Source organism: Acanthochromis polyacanthus, chromosome 8 (assembly GCF_021347895.1).
Source record: "Acanthochromis polyacanthus isolate Apoly-LR-REF ecotype Palm Island chromosome 8, KAUST_Apoly_ChrSc, whole genome shotgun sequence".
NCBI lineage: Eukaryota > Metazoa > Chordata > Actinopteri > Pomacentridae > Acanthochromis > Acanthochromis polyacanthus.
In genome coordinates, this window is record NC_067120.1 from 35,497,372 (window position 1) to 35,510,370 (window position 12,999).

Here is a 12,999-nt window from a genome sequence, read left to right on the forward strand (position 1 = left end):
CATTATTCTGAGTTCACATGCAAAATATAAATTGACTGAAAAAATGCTCTTCCCATGTTCAAAGCTAACAAATTCAGACTGGCATTAAAAAAAATGAAATCAGGTTAATATTTGGCATTTCTGCGTGGGAAAATAACAATATTACCTTTCAATGAGCAAGAATACATTGAACCTGCTACATGTTTAATCAGACAGTAAACTCATGTTGTAATTAACTGTAGTTTTAATTTAAAGTGTCACTTTGCCTCTTAAAACAGACTTTTAACGGAGAGCCTTTGCTGATTTTCTTCACTTTTACCTTCTTTTAACCTGTCTTTCATTACTTTTTGACTTCTTGTTGCCATTTCTTGCACTGTTTTGGTGTTCACAAACTGAATTGTGTTTTTATTTTGCTGCTTCGTGAAGCACTCAGGTTTTGTAAAGTGTTGTCTAAAACAGCTCCACATCTGACGGTTCGGTTTTGTATTTTTTTTGTCTTGTTTCTGTTTCGTTGCCTCCCAGCTGCAGCCGTCCAGCAGCAGCAACAACGAACTCTTCATCACCGTCCAGCGCTGCTCAGACCTCCAGTCCAGAGGCTCTCAGCTGCCAAGTCCCTACATCGTCTACAAGTTCTTCGACTTCCCTGACTACCCGACCTCCACCGTCCATGACCGCTGTGATCCGACCTTCAACGACATGAAGTCCTACGCAGTCCTGATGGACGTGGATCTGGACCGGTACCTGCAGTCTGACCTCCTGCAGTTCTACGTGTTTGACTACAAGGAGGAGCAGATGGATACCTACCTAGGGAAGGCCAGAGTTCCTCTACTGGGACTGGTCCACAACCAGAGCGTCACTGGTGAGGAGTTTACTGTTTATGTGTGAAAACACAGTCAGCAACAGCGGCATTAAACGTTGTTATTCAGTCAGTTGTTCATAAAAACAGGCAGTTATATTCAAGTCCAAGACTGGAAACAGTTAGCTTAGCAAAAGACTGGAAATAAGGAAAACAGCTAGCTTAGCATAAAAACTGAAAGCATTAGAAACAGCTAACTTAGCTTAGCATAAAAGCTGGAAATAGCAGACACAGTTAAGATAGCATAGCATAACGTCTGGAAACAGAAGAAATGGTAAACTCAATTAAGCATAAAGATTGGAAATAATGAAAACAACTAGCTTAGCTTATTATAAAGGCTGGTAAAACAGGGTTGAACAGTTAGCTTAGCATAAAGGCTGGAAATAGCCGACACAGTTAAGATAGCTTAGCATAAAGTCTGGAAACACAAGAAATGGTTAACTTAGTTTAGCATAAAGACTGCAAATAAGAAAAACCGCTAGCTTGGCTTAGTATAAAGACTGGAAACAAGATTAAATGGTTAAGTTCGTGTTGTATAAAGACTGGAAATAAGGGAAAATGCCTAGCCCAACTTAGCCTAAAGACTGGAAGCAAGGTTAAGCAGTTAATTAACTTGGCATAAAGTGTGGAAACAGGTTTAAACAGTTAACTTAGCTTTGCATAGAGACCGGAAATAAGGAAAATGACTATCTTACCTTAGCATTGAGACTGGAAACAGAAGAAATAGTTACCTTAGCCTAAAGACTGGAAATAAGGTTGAATGGTAAACTTAGTTTTCCATAAAGACTAGAAGCAAGGTTAAGCAGTTAATTAGCTTAGCATAAAGTGTGAAAGCAGAGTTACACAGTTAATTTACCTTTGCAATAAGACTAGAAGCAGACAAAACAGTTAGCTTAGCATGAAGACTGGGAAATATGGAAAACAGCTAGCTTAGCATAAAGACTGGAAACGGGGTTAGATGATTAACTTAGCTTTGCATAAAGACTGGCAAGAAGGAAAACAACTGGCTTAGCTTAGCATAAAGACTGGAAATGGGGTTAAATGGTTAACTTAGCTTTGCATAAAGACTGGCAAGAAGGAAAACAGCTAGCTTCGCTTAGCGTAAAGACTGAAAACAGGGTTAAACAGAGACATGGAAACAGTTACAGTCAAGTCCAAGACAAGTCATTCTCCTGTTTTCTCTCTCAGGTGTGTTTGAACTGGTCGATGCCACTGGTCTGCCTGCCGGCCACATAGAAATCACACTGAAGTGGAAATCCACTTACCTCTGTCCACCAGAATCTATCATGGCTACTGAAGAACCCAGATTTATTCCAGAGGAGATAACTGTAGAGGAAACATCAGGTCGAGAGCAGAAGAAAGAGACAGTGGAGGAACAGAAGAACCAGTCACATCCGAAAGATGTCAAGGAGAAAGACAAAGACCTCGATCAATCCACTTCTCAACCTCAAGCAGCTGCTGTTAAGGTCAAGGCCATTCATTCATACTAATAAAGACTGGAAACGGCTCGTTTAGCTTCTGGGAAAGGGTTAATTTATCTTTGTATAAAGACGGGGCACACATTAAACATCTAGCTTAACATAAAAGACTAAAAAAACAGATAAAAGCAAGCTTACATTAGTTTAAAGACTGGCAACAAGGGAAATGGCAAGCTAAGGTTGGTGTAAAGGCTGGACACAAATGAAACAGCTAGCTTAGCTTAGCATGAAGAATGGACGCATGGAAAATGGTTAGATTAGCTCTGCATAAATACAAGACACAAGGGAAACAGCTTGTTTAGCTTAGCATAAAGACTATAAACAGGAGAAACTGCTGGCTTAGCACAAAGACTGGATGTAAGAGAAATTGCTAGCTTAGCCTAGCATAACAAATGGAGGCAGGGAAAATGGTTAGATTAGCTGGGCATAAATACTAGAAACAAGGGAAACAGCCAACTTAGCCTAGCATAAAGACTGTAAACATGGTCAAACTGTCAACTTAGGCCAGACCAGAGACATGCAAACAGTTAGCTTAGCACAAAGACTGGAAATAAGGGCTAGCTAAACTTTGCAAAAAAATGGAAAAGAGGTTAGGCATAATGATTGGAAATCAGCTAGCTTAGCTTAACATAAAGGCTCAACACAGTTATCTTAACTTTGGATAAAGACTGGAAACAAGGGAAACTGATAGTTTTTCTTAGCATGAAGACTAGACACAGGAGAAACGGCTAGCTTAGGTTTGCATAAAGACTGGAAACAGGGCTAAATGGCTAGTCTTGCTTTGTCCAAATTAAACTAAATCCACCTTCCAGCTCCTCTGAAGTTCTGATTAAAGTATCCAGTCTGGTTTATTTAACTGGCAAATAAACCAAAGTGGGAAATTAAAATGTTCACATTGAGTTTTTCAAATAGTGTTGGAAAAAATCCTCTGATCCTTTGCTATTAGTAAATCTAGAAATGTAAAACACACGAAGGTGCAAGTAAAAGTCCTACATTTCAACTTCTACTGAAGAAAGAAAGTAGGTATTTAAGTAACTACAACCAACAAACGTTCTTGCAGAATCAATGCAAAATAGTCCTCCTTCTATGTGTTAAAATATGGAAAACTTCAAGACTGTAAAGGATATTTTTTAAACAATTTTTCAAAGAGTAAAGCAAGTTATACTTTTATTAAATGTGCTCAGAAAGTCACTCCTTACCAATACAAGGAGACTTCATTATCCAACCTCAGCAGCTCTGACTGGCCTCATATCTGAAACACTTGCTTAGTTTTATTCTCAGGAGCTTTAACCTGTAATATTTCTTCATATTTTATAACCTCTGACTGTTTTGTGACCATCAGGCTCCGCTTCCCAAACTCAGAATGAAGACACTAGTAAAGGAAACACCGGCTGCCAAAAGAGTCACATTTGTAGAAACGGCATCTTCAGACAAACAGGTGGGATTTCTGATTGAGACGTTAATTACTGTGACCTGATCCACCACGTCAGCTTCACTCCAACTTTATCTACTGAAACAAATAAGAAGTGGGAACATTTTCCAGCTGATCTAAACCAGTTTCTGTGTTTTTCTTGCGTAGCTGGAAGAACGAAGCTCAGCAGCTTTTATTAAGTCTGCAGAGAAGAGAGAAACATCACCACCTGCTGTCAAGGTAAGCCTAACGTGTTTTATTTATAGAGATTCTTCTCTTCACCCAGAAATTAAACCAACATTAATAAGCATCATTTAACAGCAGGTTGTTGTGGAAAGGTCTCTTTAATAATTGATTTTACTCTGAACCAAAGTCGAAGCAAATTGGATGCAAAATGCCCACGGAAAAAGGAAAATAATAACTGGATACAAGACAACCACAAATAAATGTAAAATGACCAAAATGTGGTTTGAAATGACAGTAAAAAAATGTAAAACTACCCAAATATCATGCAAATGACAACAAAAATGTCTAAAAAGACCAAAACTAGATGCAAAATGTCCACGAATTACCAAATGGAAAGCAAAACAAACACAAGAAGATGCAAAGTGACCTAAATGTGACTCAAAACAACAACATGAAGACGTAAAAGGTCCAAAATGTGACACAAAATGGCAACAAAAAGGTATAGAAATACCAAAATTGGACGTAGAATGTCTATGAATGATCAAAATGAAAAGCAAAACGAAAAGAGGATACAAAATGGCCCAAATGCGACTCAAAACGACAGCATAAAGAAATAAAACGTCCAAAATGTGATGCAAAAGAACCAAAATGCAATGAAGGATGACCACAAATTGTCAAAAGGGAACACGAAATGGGATGAAAATCACAACAAGAAGATGTAAGAAGACCAAAACGTGGCCCAAAACGACTTCAAAATATGCAAAACGACCAAAATAATTGTTTACACTCTGGAATGAAGTTGTCTCCTGCGACATTTCTTTGTGAAACGTTTTTTTTGTGTTTGCAGGTTTTGTCTAAAGCTCCTCAAAGCGCCACAGAGAAAGACGATGATGATGAAGAGGAAGAATCCCACGTCTCTGAGGGACAGCTGGTCCCAGCGAGCGCTCAGTCCGACTCTGACGACTCAGAGATCTCTGAGGAAATAGCTGAAGGTCGGAAGATGCTGATCAGAGTCTCACACTAATTTAATTTTAACAGATAAAATATACTCACACGCAAAAGAAACGCAAGTTTCTTTTACCCAATGAAAAATTAAATTTGGTTTCCCAAAACAAAAATGCATTTGGTACTTTGTGGTGCATGGTGTGTTCTTAACATTTTCTGTTGCGTTTTGTAAGGCTGGTGTGAAAACGGAAAACGAATCGTCGCAATACACCAATGCATTGATGATGTGGACATGATTCACACTTTGCACGTGCAATTGAGTATGCATGATTTATCGACACCTTCAGTGGGTATAAATTTCATTCAAGATCATAGGCATTTCACTTGCTGTTTAACTATGCCACGCTTAAACCAAATTGAGAGGAACCAAGCCATCGGACGTCTGCAAGCTGGAGAGTCTGTCCGAGACATTGCCCGTCACTTTAATGTCAACATCACCACCATTTACCGTCTCCAGCGTCGATACAACACCACACAGAGCACCGATGACCTTCCCCGAAGCGGACAGACTCTCCAGCTTGCAGACGTCCGATGGCTTGGTTCCTCTCAATTTGGTTTAAGCGTGGCATAGTTAAACAGCAAGTGAAATGCCTATGATCTTGAATGAAATTTATACCCACTGAAGGTGTCGATAAATCATGCATATTCAGTTGCACGTGCAAAGTGTGAATCACGTCCACATCATCAATGCATTGGTGTATTGCGACGATTCGTTTTCCGTTTTCCGTTTTCACACCAACCTTACAAAACGCAACAGAAAATGTTAAGAACACACCATGCACCACAAAGTACCAAATGCATTTTTGTTTTGGGAAACCAAATTTAATTTTTCATTGGGTAAAAGAAACTTGCGTTTCTTTTGCGTGTGAGTATATGTTTTCTTCTTCAAAGTTTTCAGCTTCTGTCATTTTCTTTTCTCTTTACAAAACTACGCATCCCATTTAAGGCGGACAAATAAACAAGAGAAGTTCATTGATGTTAGTGTGAGAATGTCGTTAAGCTACTGATTAAAATCACTCATCATAAGATTAAAAGGTTCATTACATTAAAAGATATAAAACTGAATTGGGTGACAAACTTTAAATTATGAGATAAAAACTCAAAATTGAGATAAAATGTGAAAATTCTTGGAGAAAAAATTAAAATCATGACATGAACACACAAAATTATGAGATTAACACTGAAATTCTAAAATAATAACCTACAATTATGAGATAAAACCCATTAAAAAGTGTCAAAATTAAACTAAGAAAATTGAATTGAAGTGATAAAAATCCAATTTTAAGCTAAAAAGTTAAAATTGTGATTTAAAAAGTTGTGGTTAAAATAGAACAGGTGCGGATTTCAAGACCAAAACTCCAAGTCATTAATTAAAAAGTAAAAATTCTGAAACAAAAATACTAACTTCTGTGATTTAAAAGATGAAATTATGAGAAAAAAATCAGTTATTTATGAAAATTTAAAATTATGAGCTAAAAACGCAAAACTAAAGCTAAAAGGCAAAACTTTCAGATTAGAAATGCAATTATGGATAAAAGGTTAAAATTCACAATTGAGATAAAAGCTAAGTCATTAAATAAAATGTAAATATGGAATAAAATGTTAAAATTCTGGCATTTAAACATTGAAATTGTTAGATAAGTTATGAATTTGTATGATGAGATAAATACATATTGTTGGTTTCAGTTTCATAATGTGGACTTTTGTCTCATAATTTTATCAAAATTCACTTTATTTTGTTGTTTGACTGTGACTTTTCTTCTTTGTCTCATCTCTTACTGGTGTAGAGGAGCTTCCAGACAAACCCGGTGCTCTGCTTGTTATCAGATTTGTCTGTGGAGAGAAAACCGGCATCGACTCTGTTGGTTTTTAATCACAGGTCGATCTGCAGCTCCCTGAACGCCTCCCTGAACCCTGCTGTTGTTTTAGCCTCCGACTTAAAGCTGCTAATGTTATTGTTTTCCTGCAATGTTTCCTGAGCAGAGCCGTCGTAAATATTTAATGCTGCTGCCAATAACGCTCAGATCAGACTTCATAAATGTTAATGACGCCAAACATCTTGTTGTTACCGAGCATCAGCGGGGGGCGATGTGTTCAAATCATCTGTTTTGTTTTTTTCTTTTGCTTCTCAAACAGCAGAACCACATTTTTTTTTGCATCCTTCATTGTCTCTCTTTGCTGTTTGTTTGTGTTCGTCTCCTGCTTCCATCCAGATGTTGAGGAGGCTCCAGCAGCTGCAGAGGATCAGAGCGAATCGACTCAGTCCGACAGCGATGACTGCATCGTTCACGGTCAGGCCACAGGGAGGAAGGTCAGTGAACGCCTCGCTCTGTTTACCTTCCTCACAGCAGACTTCGGTCGGTGTTGTGTTGTCGGTTACAGAGACTTCATGTCCAGCTGTGGGGGGGGGGAAAGCTCATCTCGGCTCATGTTTTCACCGTGGAGTCATTTGTGAAGGTGTTTTGTTTTTGTTTCGATTTTATTTTTTCTCAATCCTGACTGAGTCTGTTTGTTAAAAACACAAACTTCCACATGAAGTCTGTTTTTTTTTTTTTTGTGATTCTACGTAGAAGGCGGCATCAAGTCGAACCAGTCAACAGTTAAATCTGGAGAGACGATGATGGAGGCTGCAGCTAACGGCTAACTTCTGTATTACTAAATCATTAGGCCGATGTTTCGATGAGGATTCTGCTGTTCTTCATCTGATTTAAATTTAATCCAGAGTGTTTGTTTCCAAATTACCGAGGTTTGACAGTTTGAGTGAGAGTCTCTTTGTAATTTCAAGGTGCCCAGTTCACCAGTTCACACCTAATGAGCCATGTTATACCAGCGTGAGCAAACAACCATAAAATGTTGCAAAGCAGCCACAGAAACATGTAAAACTACCAAAATGTGACACAAAGCTAAAACAAGATGCACATGACAGAAAATGACTGCAGAAAGATCTAAAAACAACCAAAACGAGATGTGAAATGAAAACAAAAAGATGCAAAACACCCAAAATGAACACCTTCAAACAGATGTACAACGATCAACATGTTACTCCAAATCACTCAAAATTACCTCTAAAAGATGTAAAGCGACCAAAGTGTAACTCACATTGACCACAAAAAGATGTAAAATGATGAAATTTGATGCCAAACTACCAAAAGCATACGTAAAAGGACCAAAACTGGATGCAAAGTGACCTCAAATAAATGTAAAATGATCAAAATGTGATTTGAAATGACAACAAAGAGGTGTAAAATGACCCAAATATGATGCAAAATGACAACAAAGCAGTGTGATAAGACCAAAATTGGACACAAAATGTCCACAAATGACAAAAACAGAAAGCAAAACAACCACAGAAAGATGCAAAATGACCCAAATGGGACTCAAAACAACAGCATAGAGGAGTTAAAGGTCCAAAGTATGATGCAAAAGAATGAAAATGCCATGAAAATTGACTGCAAATGACCAAAATAGGGCCCAAAATGACCTCAATGTGATGGAAAATGAGCACAAAAAATAAAACGATAATAACTGGATGCAAAACGGCCACAGATAAATGTAAAATGACCCAAATATAATGTAAAATGACCCAAATGTGACTTAAGACGACAACATAAAGAAGTAAAAGGTCCAAAATGTGATGCAAAAGAACCAAATAATGATCCCATTGTGACACAAAATGAACCAAACACTGTTTGATAACTTGTGGTCCGGTGCTGTTTCAGCCGTCGGAGCGTCTGCGGGTGGAGATCGTCTCTCTGAGCCTGAAGCCGGACTCTCGGGTGTCTCAGGACGTCAGCGTGGTTCGTCTGTTTGTCGAATACTCCATCCTGGACCAGCCCACTGAGGAGACCCCCCTCTCTCTGCCCAAACCTCCACCGGGACGGAGCATCAACTACAACTACAGCAAAGGTACCAAAAGTCTGTGATGCAGCGTTAATGCTTGATAGATCATTCAAAATGTCAGGTAAGATGCTCCTGGTGGATGTAACCAAATCCTGGACCTTAAACTCCCTCGAGCATCATAAAGAAGCAGCTGTGTCTCTATGAAGTGTTATGAAAACATCTGTGAAGGTGACAAAGTTTTACCGGCTTACGTCACGTCTCACAGAGAGTCTTTCTGTTTCCTACAGAACCTCAGCATTAAGATCAGTGTCTGTGTTTGTTTGTTCAGTGATTCCTGTCGACGCTGAAACCAACGAGGCGAGGCGGCGTCTGCTGAGGGGAGTCCTACAGGGTCGAAACCCTCAGATGGAGAGGTGAGGACAGGAAGACGTGGGCTAGTCTGTTGGAACACAAAATGAGACGACCAGATCAGTGTACGACAACGGATGACCCGAAAATCAATGTAGAACAAGTCATTTTTGTTTTATTTAAGCATCTTTTTCTGTCGTTTTTGTGTTATTTTAGCATCATTTTGTGTCTTTTTCATTTAAGCGTCTTTGTGCATCATTTTTGTGTTATTTTTGTGTTTTTTTTAAAGCATCTTTTGGGTCATGTTTTGTCTTTTTGTGTTATTTAAGCACCCTTTTGCGTCATTTTTTTTGTCATTTTGTCTTTTTTGTTTTATTTTCGGCGTCTTTTTGTCTCATTCTGTCATTTTGTGTGTTTTTGTTTCATTTTTGTGTTATTTTAGCTTTCTTTTGTCATTTTCTTTGTCTTTTTGTGTTGTTTAAGCACCATTTTGCCCCATTTTTGTTTGTGTCATTTGTGATATTTTAGCATCCTTTTGGCATCATTTTGTCTTTTTGTGTTATTTAAGCACCGTTTTACGTCATTTGTGTCTTTTTGTTTCATTTTTGTGTTATTTTAGCATCCTTTTGTGTCATTTTTGTGTCTTTTTTGTTTTATTTAAGCATCTCTGTTATGTCATTTTTGTGTCTTTGTGTCATTTTTGTGTTATTTTTGTTTTATTTAAGCATCTCTGTTATTTTTTGTGTCTTTGTGTCATTTTTGTGTTATTTTAGCATCCTTTCTCCTGTTCTGCATTAATAATTCTAACAAAACCAATATTCAGTGTGACAAAGGATTGAAATAAACTAAGACCGAGTTTAAGTGAAGAAACTCTGACTTGTTCCCGACAGGATCCGGTTCACGGTGGTCAGCGATCCTCCAGAGGAGGAGCAGGAGAAGGAGTGTGAAGACGTCGGCGTCGCCTTTCTGAGGATCCCTGAGATCCTGGAGAAACAACGAGACCCGATGGAGGCCAGTCTGGACGGTCAGCAAACACACAAACACTAGGATTAAACTATGTCCAGTTTTACAAAGATAATAAAAACGATGAGGCTTTTTACAAACGCCCTTAAACAATCACTTTTATCAGGAATTTCTGTCAGTTTTCTACTTGTATGAAGCACCACAGGCTGAAGTTGAAGCTTTCTTTACTTCACCAAGGAATGTGTGATGATCGCCATACGTTTGTACGTCTGTTTGCAACATTTCTCAAAAACAGACTAACAGATGTGGATGAAATTTTCAGTGAAGGTTAGAAATGTCACAAGGACCTCTTTAGTGCACATTTTTTATTTGTGTGTCTTTCTGCTGCAGTGTTGGACATTGAGGACAGCCGTCAGCTGATCGGATGTCTGACCGTCTCTGTTGAAGGACTGGAGGCTCTGAGATCCATCATGGAGGCCGACGACAGTGACTGAAGCTCCGCCTCCTCACCGTTTACATCACTGCGAGGCAACAACAGTCAGATCTCACCTCACAGTCAGGCAGCTGAGGCTTTAACACTTTTTATCAAACACCGGTTCAGACTTTACAGTGTTTGTATTTTGTAGATATTTAGAAAACAGTTGGAACATTTTACACTCAAAGACTTTTATTGTTTGCTAAAATAAACACAGATAAAACTGTTCAGACTGAAATATCTCAACACCTGCTGGATGGGTTGTCAAAAATCAGGTTTTTAAATTTAGTTTCCACCAAAACAAGACTGGAAGAAGTTTGATTAAAAGAAGGTGCTAAACCCCAAAACCTCCTGTCAGTTTTAAAAGTGTATTTATTGGAGAGTATCACCAAAATGACGCCATCTACCCGTCAGAAACTGTAGGAATAGAAATAATCTCCAACTTTCTGATTGTCCTTGAACTGATCGTCACATGGGACGCACAATTCCTCGAGAAAAATTAACCAAATCTCAGTTTGAAATTATAAGATTTCATCAAAATCACTTTATTCTACATGGTTTATTCAAAAATTCTCCAAAAAAAAAGATTTAGCACCAGATCCCCTAAAAACACAAAAATTCTGAGCTCTTCGGAGCAACAAGATGAGCATAACTGTGACGAACAGACAAAAATCAAAGCTGCTGGATCAATAAATAAATGCAGCATGGCTCAGAAACGGTGAACAGAGGAGCAAGTTGATGGAGATACATTCAGCATGGAGAAACATCTTTCTACTGATGATGAGCAGAGTAGAGAGCAAAAGTCTGGAGAGGCTAATTCATATTCAGAATGACTCAAATTTGGTCCAAAATTACATAAAGTTGTGCAAAAATGACCTGAAAAGTGTCTGAAATGACACAAACTCGCATGAAATGACCCAAAAATGGTCTAAAATGGCAAAAAAAACAAAACAACCCAGTGTAGAATTCTTGGAAACAATATTAAAAAAAATGCCTCAAAACTTGTCCAAAAGATCACAAGAGAAAAATGAAAGCTACTGGATGAATAAATAAATGCAGCATGGCTCAGAAACAGTGAACAGAGGAGCAGGTTGATGGAGATACATTCAGCATGGAGAAACATCTTTCTACTGATGATGAGCAGAGACTCAAAACTGGACTAAAACTTGTCCAAAATTACAAAAAAAAACTCCACAATGATCAGAAGTTGTAGTTTTGAACAATTTTAAGTCATTTTGAAGTGGTTGGAAGTAATTTTGGGCATTTTTCAACTTATTTTGGGCAATTCTTGAGACAATTTAGACCTTTTTTGGTAAAATTCTGTTACTTTCACTCAACAGTGAACAGAGGAGGAAGTTGTGGGAAGATACATTCAGCATGGAGAAACATCTTTCTAAAGATGATGAGCAGAGTTTGTAGAGGTTGTAAAATGTAAATAGTTAAATGTCAAGTATATGGAGCCACCACAGCTGTAGGAACATAAATAAGTTTTTGTGTTTTTATTTTTTTAAATGATTTGTGGTGTTTTGACGGCATCATTCTGCACAGACAACACTTCTGAATCCTCTCTACTTCTAGTCCTGAGTGTTCTGTTTCCATAGAGGTGCAGGACTTTAGATTGTAGTGAAAAATGAATCGACAGTGAGGAACAATGTGACAGAAACTGCTTGGAGTTCAGAGGGTTAAACTTGAACCATCACTAGGTCACCTGCAGAACAAAATACTTTGACCAGAATCAGCTGCATTTACTGATAATTATCTGACGTTAGCATGATGGACGATGATAAACAAGACACCTGCTAACGTTAGCGTGTTAGCATTTAGCTTACAGCGCTGTTGATTCTGCAGGAGATTCTTTCAGAAATCAAGGTTTCTTATTACATGTTTCAGCAGCATTTCACTGGATTTTGTTTAGATTTATTTAAACAAAAAAATAGCCTCAATGTGAAACCATTCTGACTAAGAAAACTTTACATTCTCACCTAATTTCACCCGTTTATATCGTCTTTTAATCAAATCAGTTATCTGCTGGAGGCTGAGACAAGACGGTAAAGGTGTCGTCTGTCTGTGGATAAACTTATTTAAGGGGCTAATCTGTGATCAAATACATCTGCTGAGGTCTGTATTGAATGTAAATTAAGTTATTTATTTTGTAGAGCTTTGTATGAAGACTTGGAGTGGCAGGTTTGTAGTTAAACTGTACAGCAGTGATCTGTGTTTAAGGTGATTTAAAGTGTTTAACGTGTTTCAGGTTTTAGTTTCACCTGCAGGTGATGAATTAATCGTCTGACAGGTGAGAAACTCTGAACCAGGTGAGTCGACTCTAGAGGCAGTCAGATGTTTTAAATGACACAAACAGAAATGTGCCTTAAATTTGATATTTCCTGTATGATGTTTTGTATTGTGCTCTAATAAAGAGTTGTTTTTACGTGTTTGGTTCATAAATACTATTTAATGT

General features: G+C 38.0%; 1 protein-coding gene across 2 annotated transcripts in view; it reads left to right on the plus strand.

Annotated features, from left to right (window-relative positions):
* The window catches only part of rpgrip1l (RPGRIP1 like), a 31,390-nt gene extending 18,421 nt beyond the window's left edge, over positions 1 to 12,969 (plus strand). Inside the window, exons 17-26 of one of the 2 annotated variants that reach the window (XM_051951886.1) lie at positions 502 to 838; positions 2,024 to 2,301; positions 3,656 to 3,751; positions 3,893 to 3,964; positions 4,758 to 4,902; positions 7,129 to 7,226; positions 8,635 to 8,821; positions 9,084 to 9,168; positions 9,994 to 10,127; positions 10,457 to 12,969. In XM_051951886.1, the coding sequence (XP_051807846.1) occupies positions 502 to 838; positions 2,024 to 2,301; positions 3,656 to 3,751; positions 3,893 to 3,964; positions 4,758 to 4,902; positions 7,129 to 7,226; positions 8,635 to 8,821; positions 9,084 to 9,168; positions 9,994 to 10,127; positions 10,457 to 10,560 (1,536 nt within the window). In that variant the 3' untranslated portion in view covers positions 10,561 to 12,969. Of the gene's footprint in view, positions 1 to 501; positions 839 to 2,023; positions 2,302 to 3,655; positions 3,752 to 3,892; positions 3,965 to 4,757; positions 4,903 to 7,128; positions 7,227 to 8,634; positions 8,822 to 9,083; positions 9,229 to 9,993; positions 10,128 to 10,456 lie in introns of those variants that run through there. The other variant, XR_007943698.1, reaches the window with a different exon arrangement.
* Positions 12,970 to 12,999: the final 30 nt, after the last annotated feature.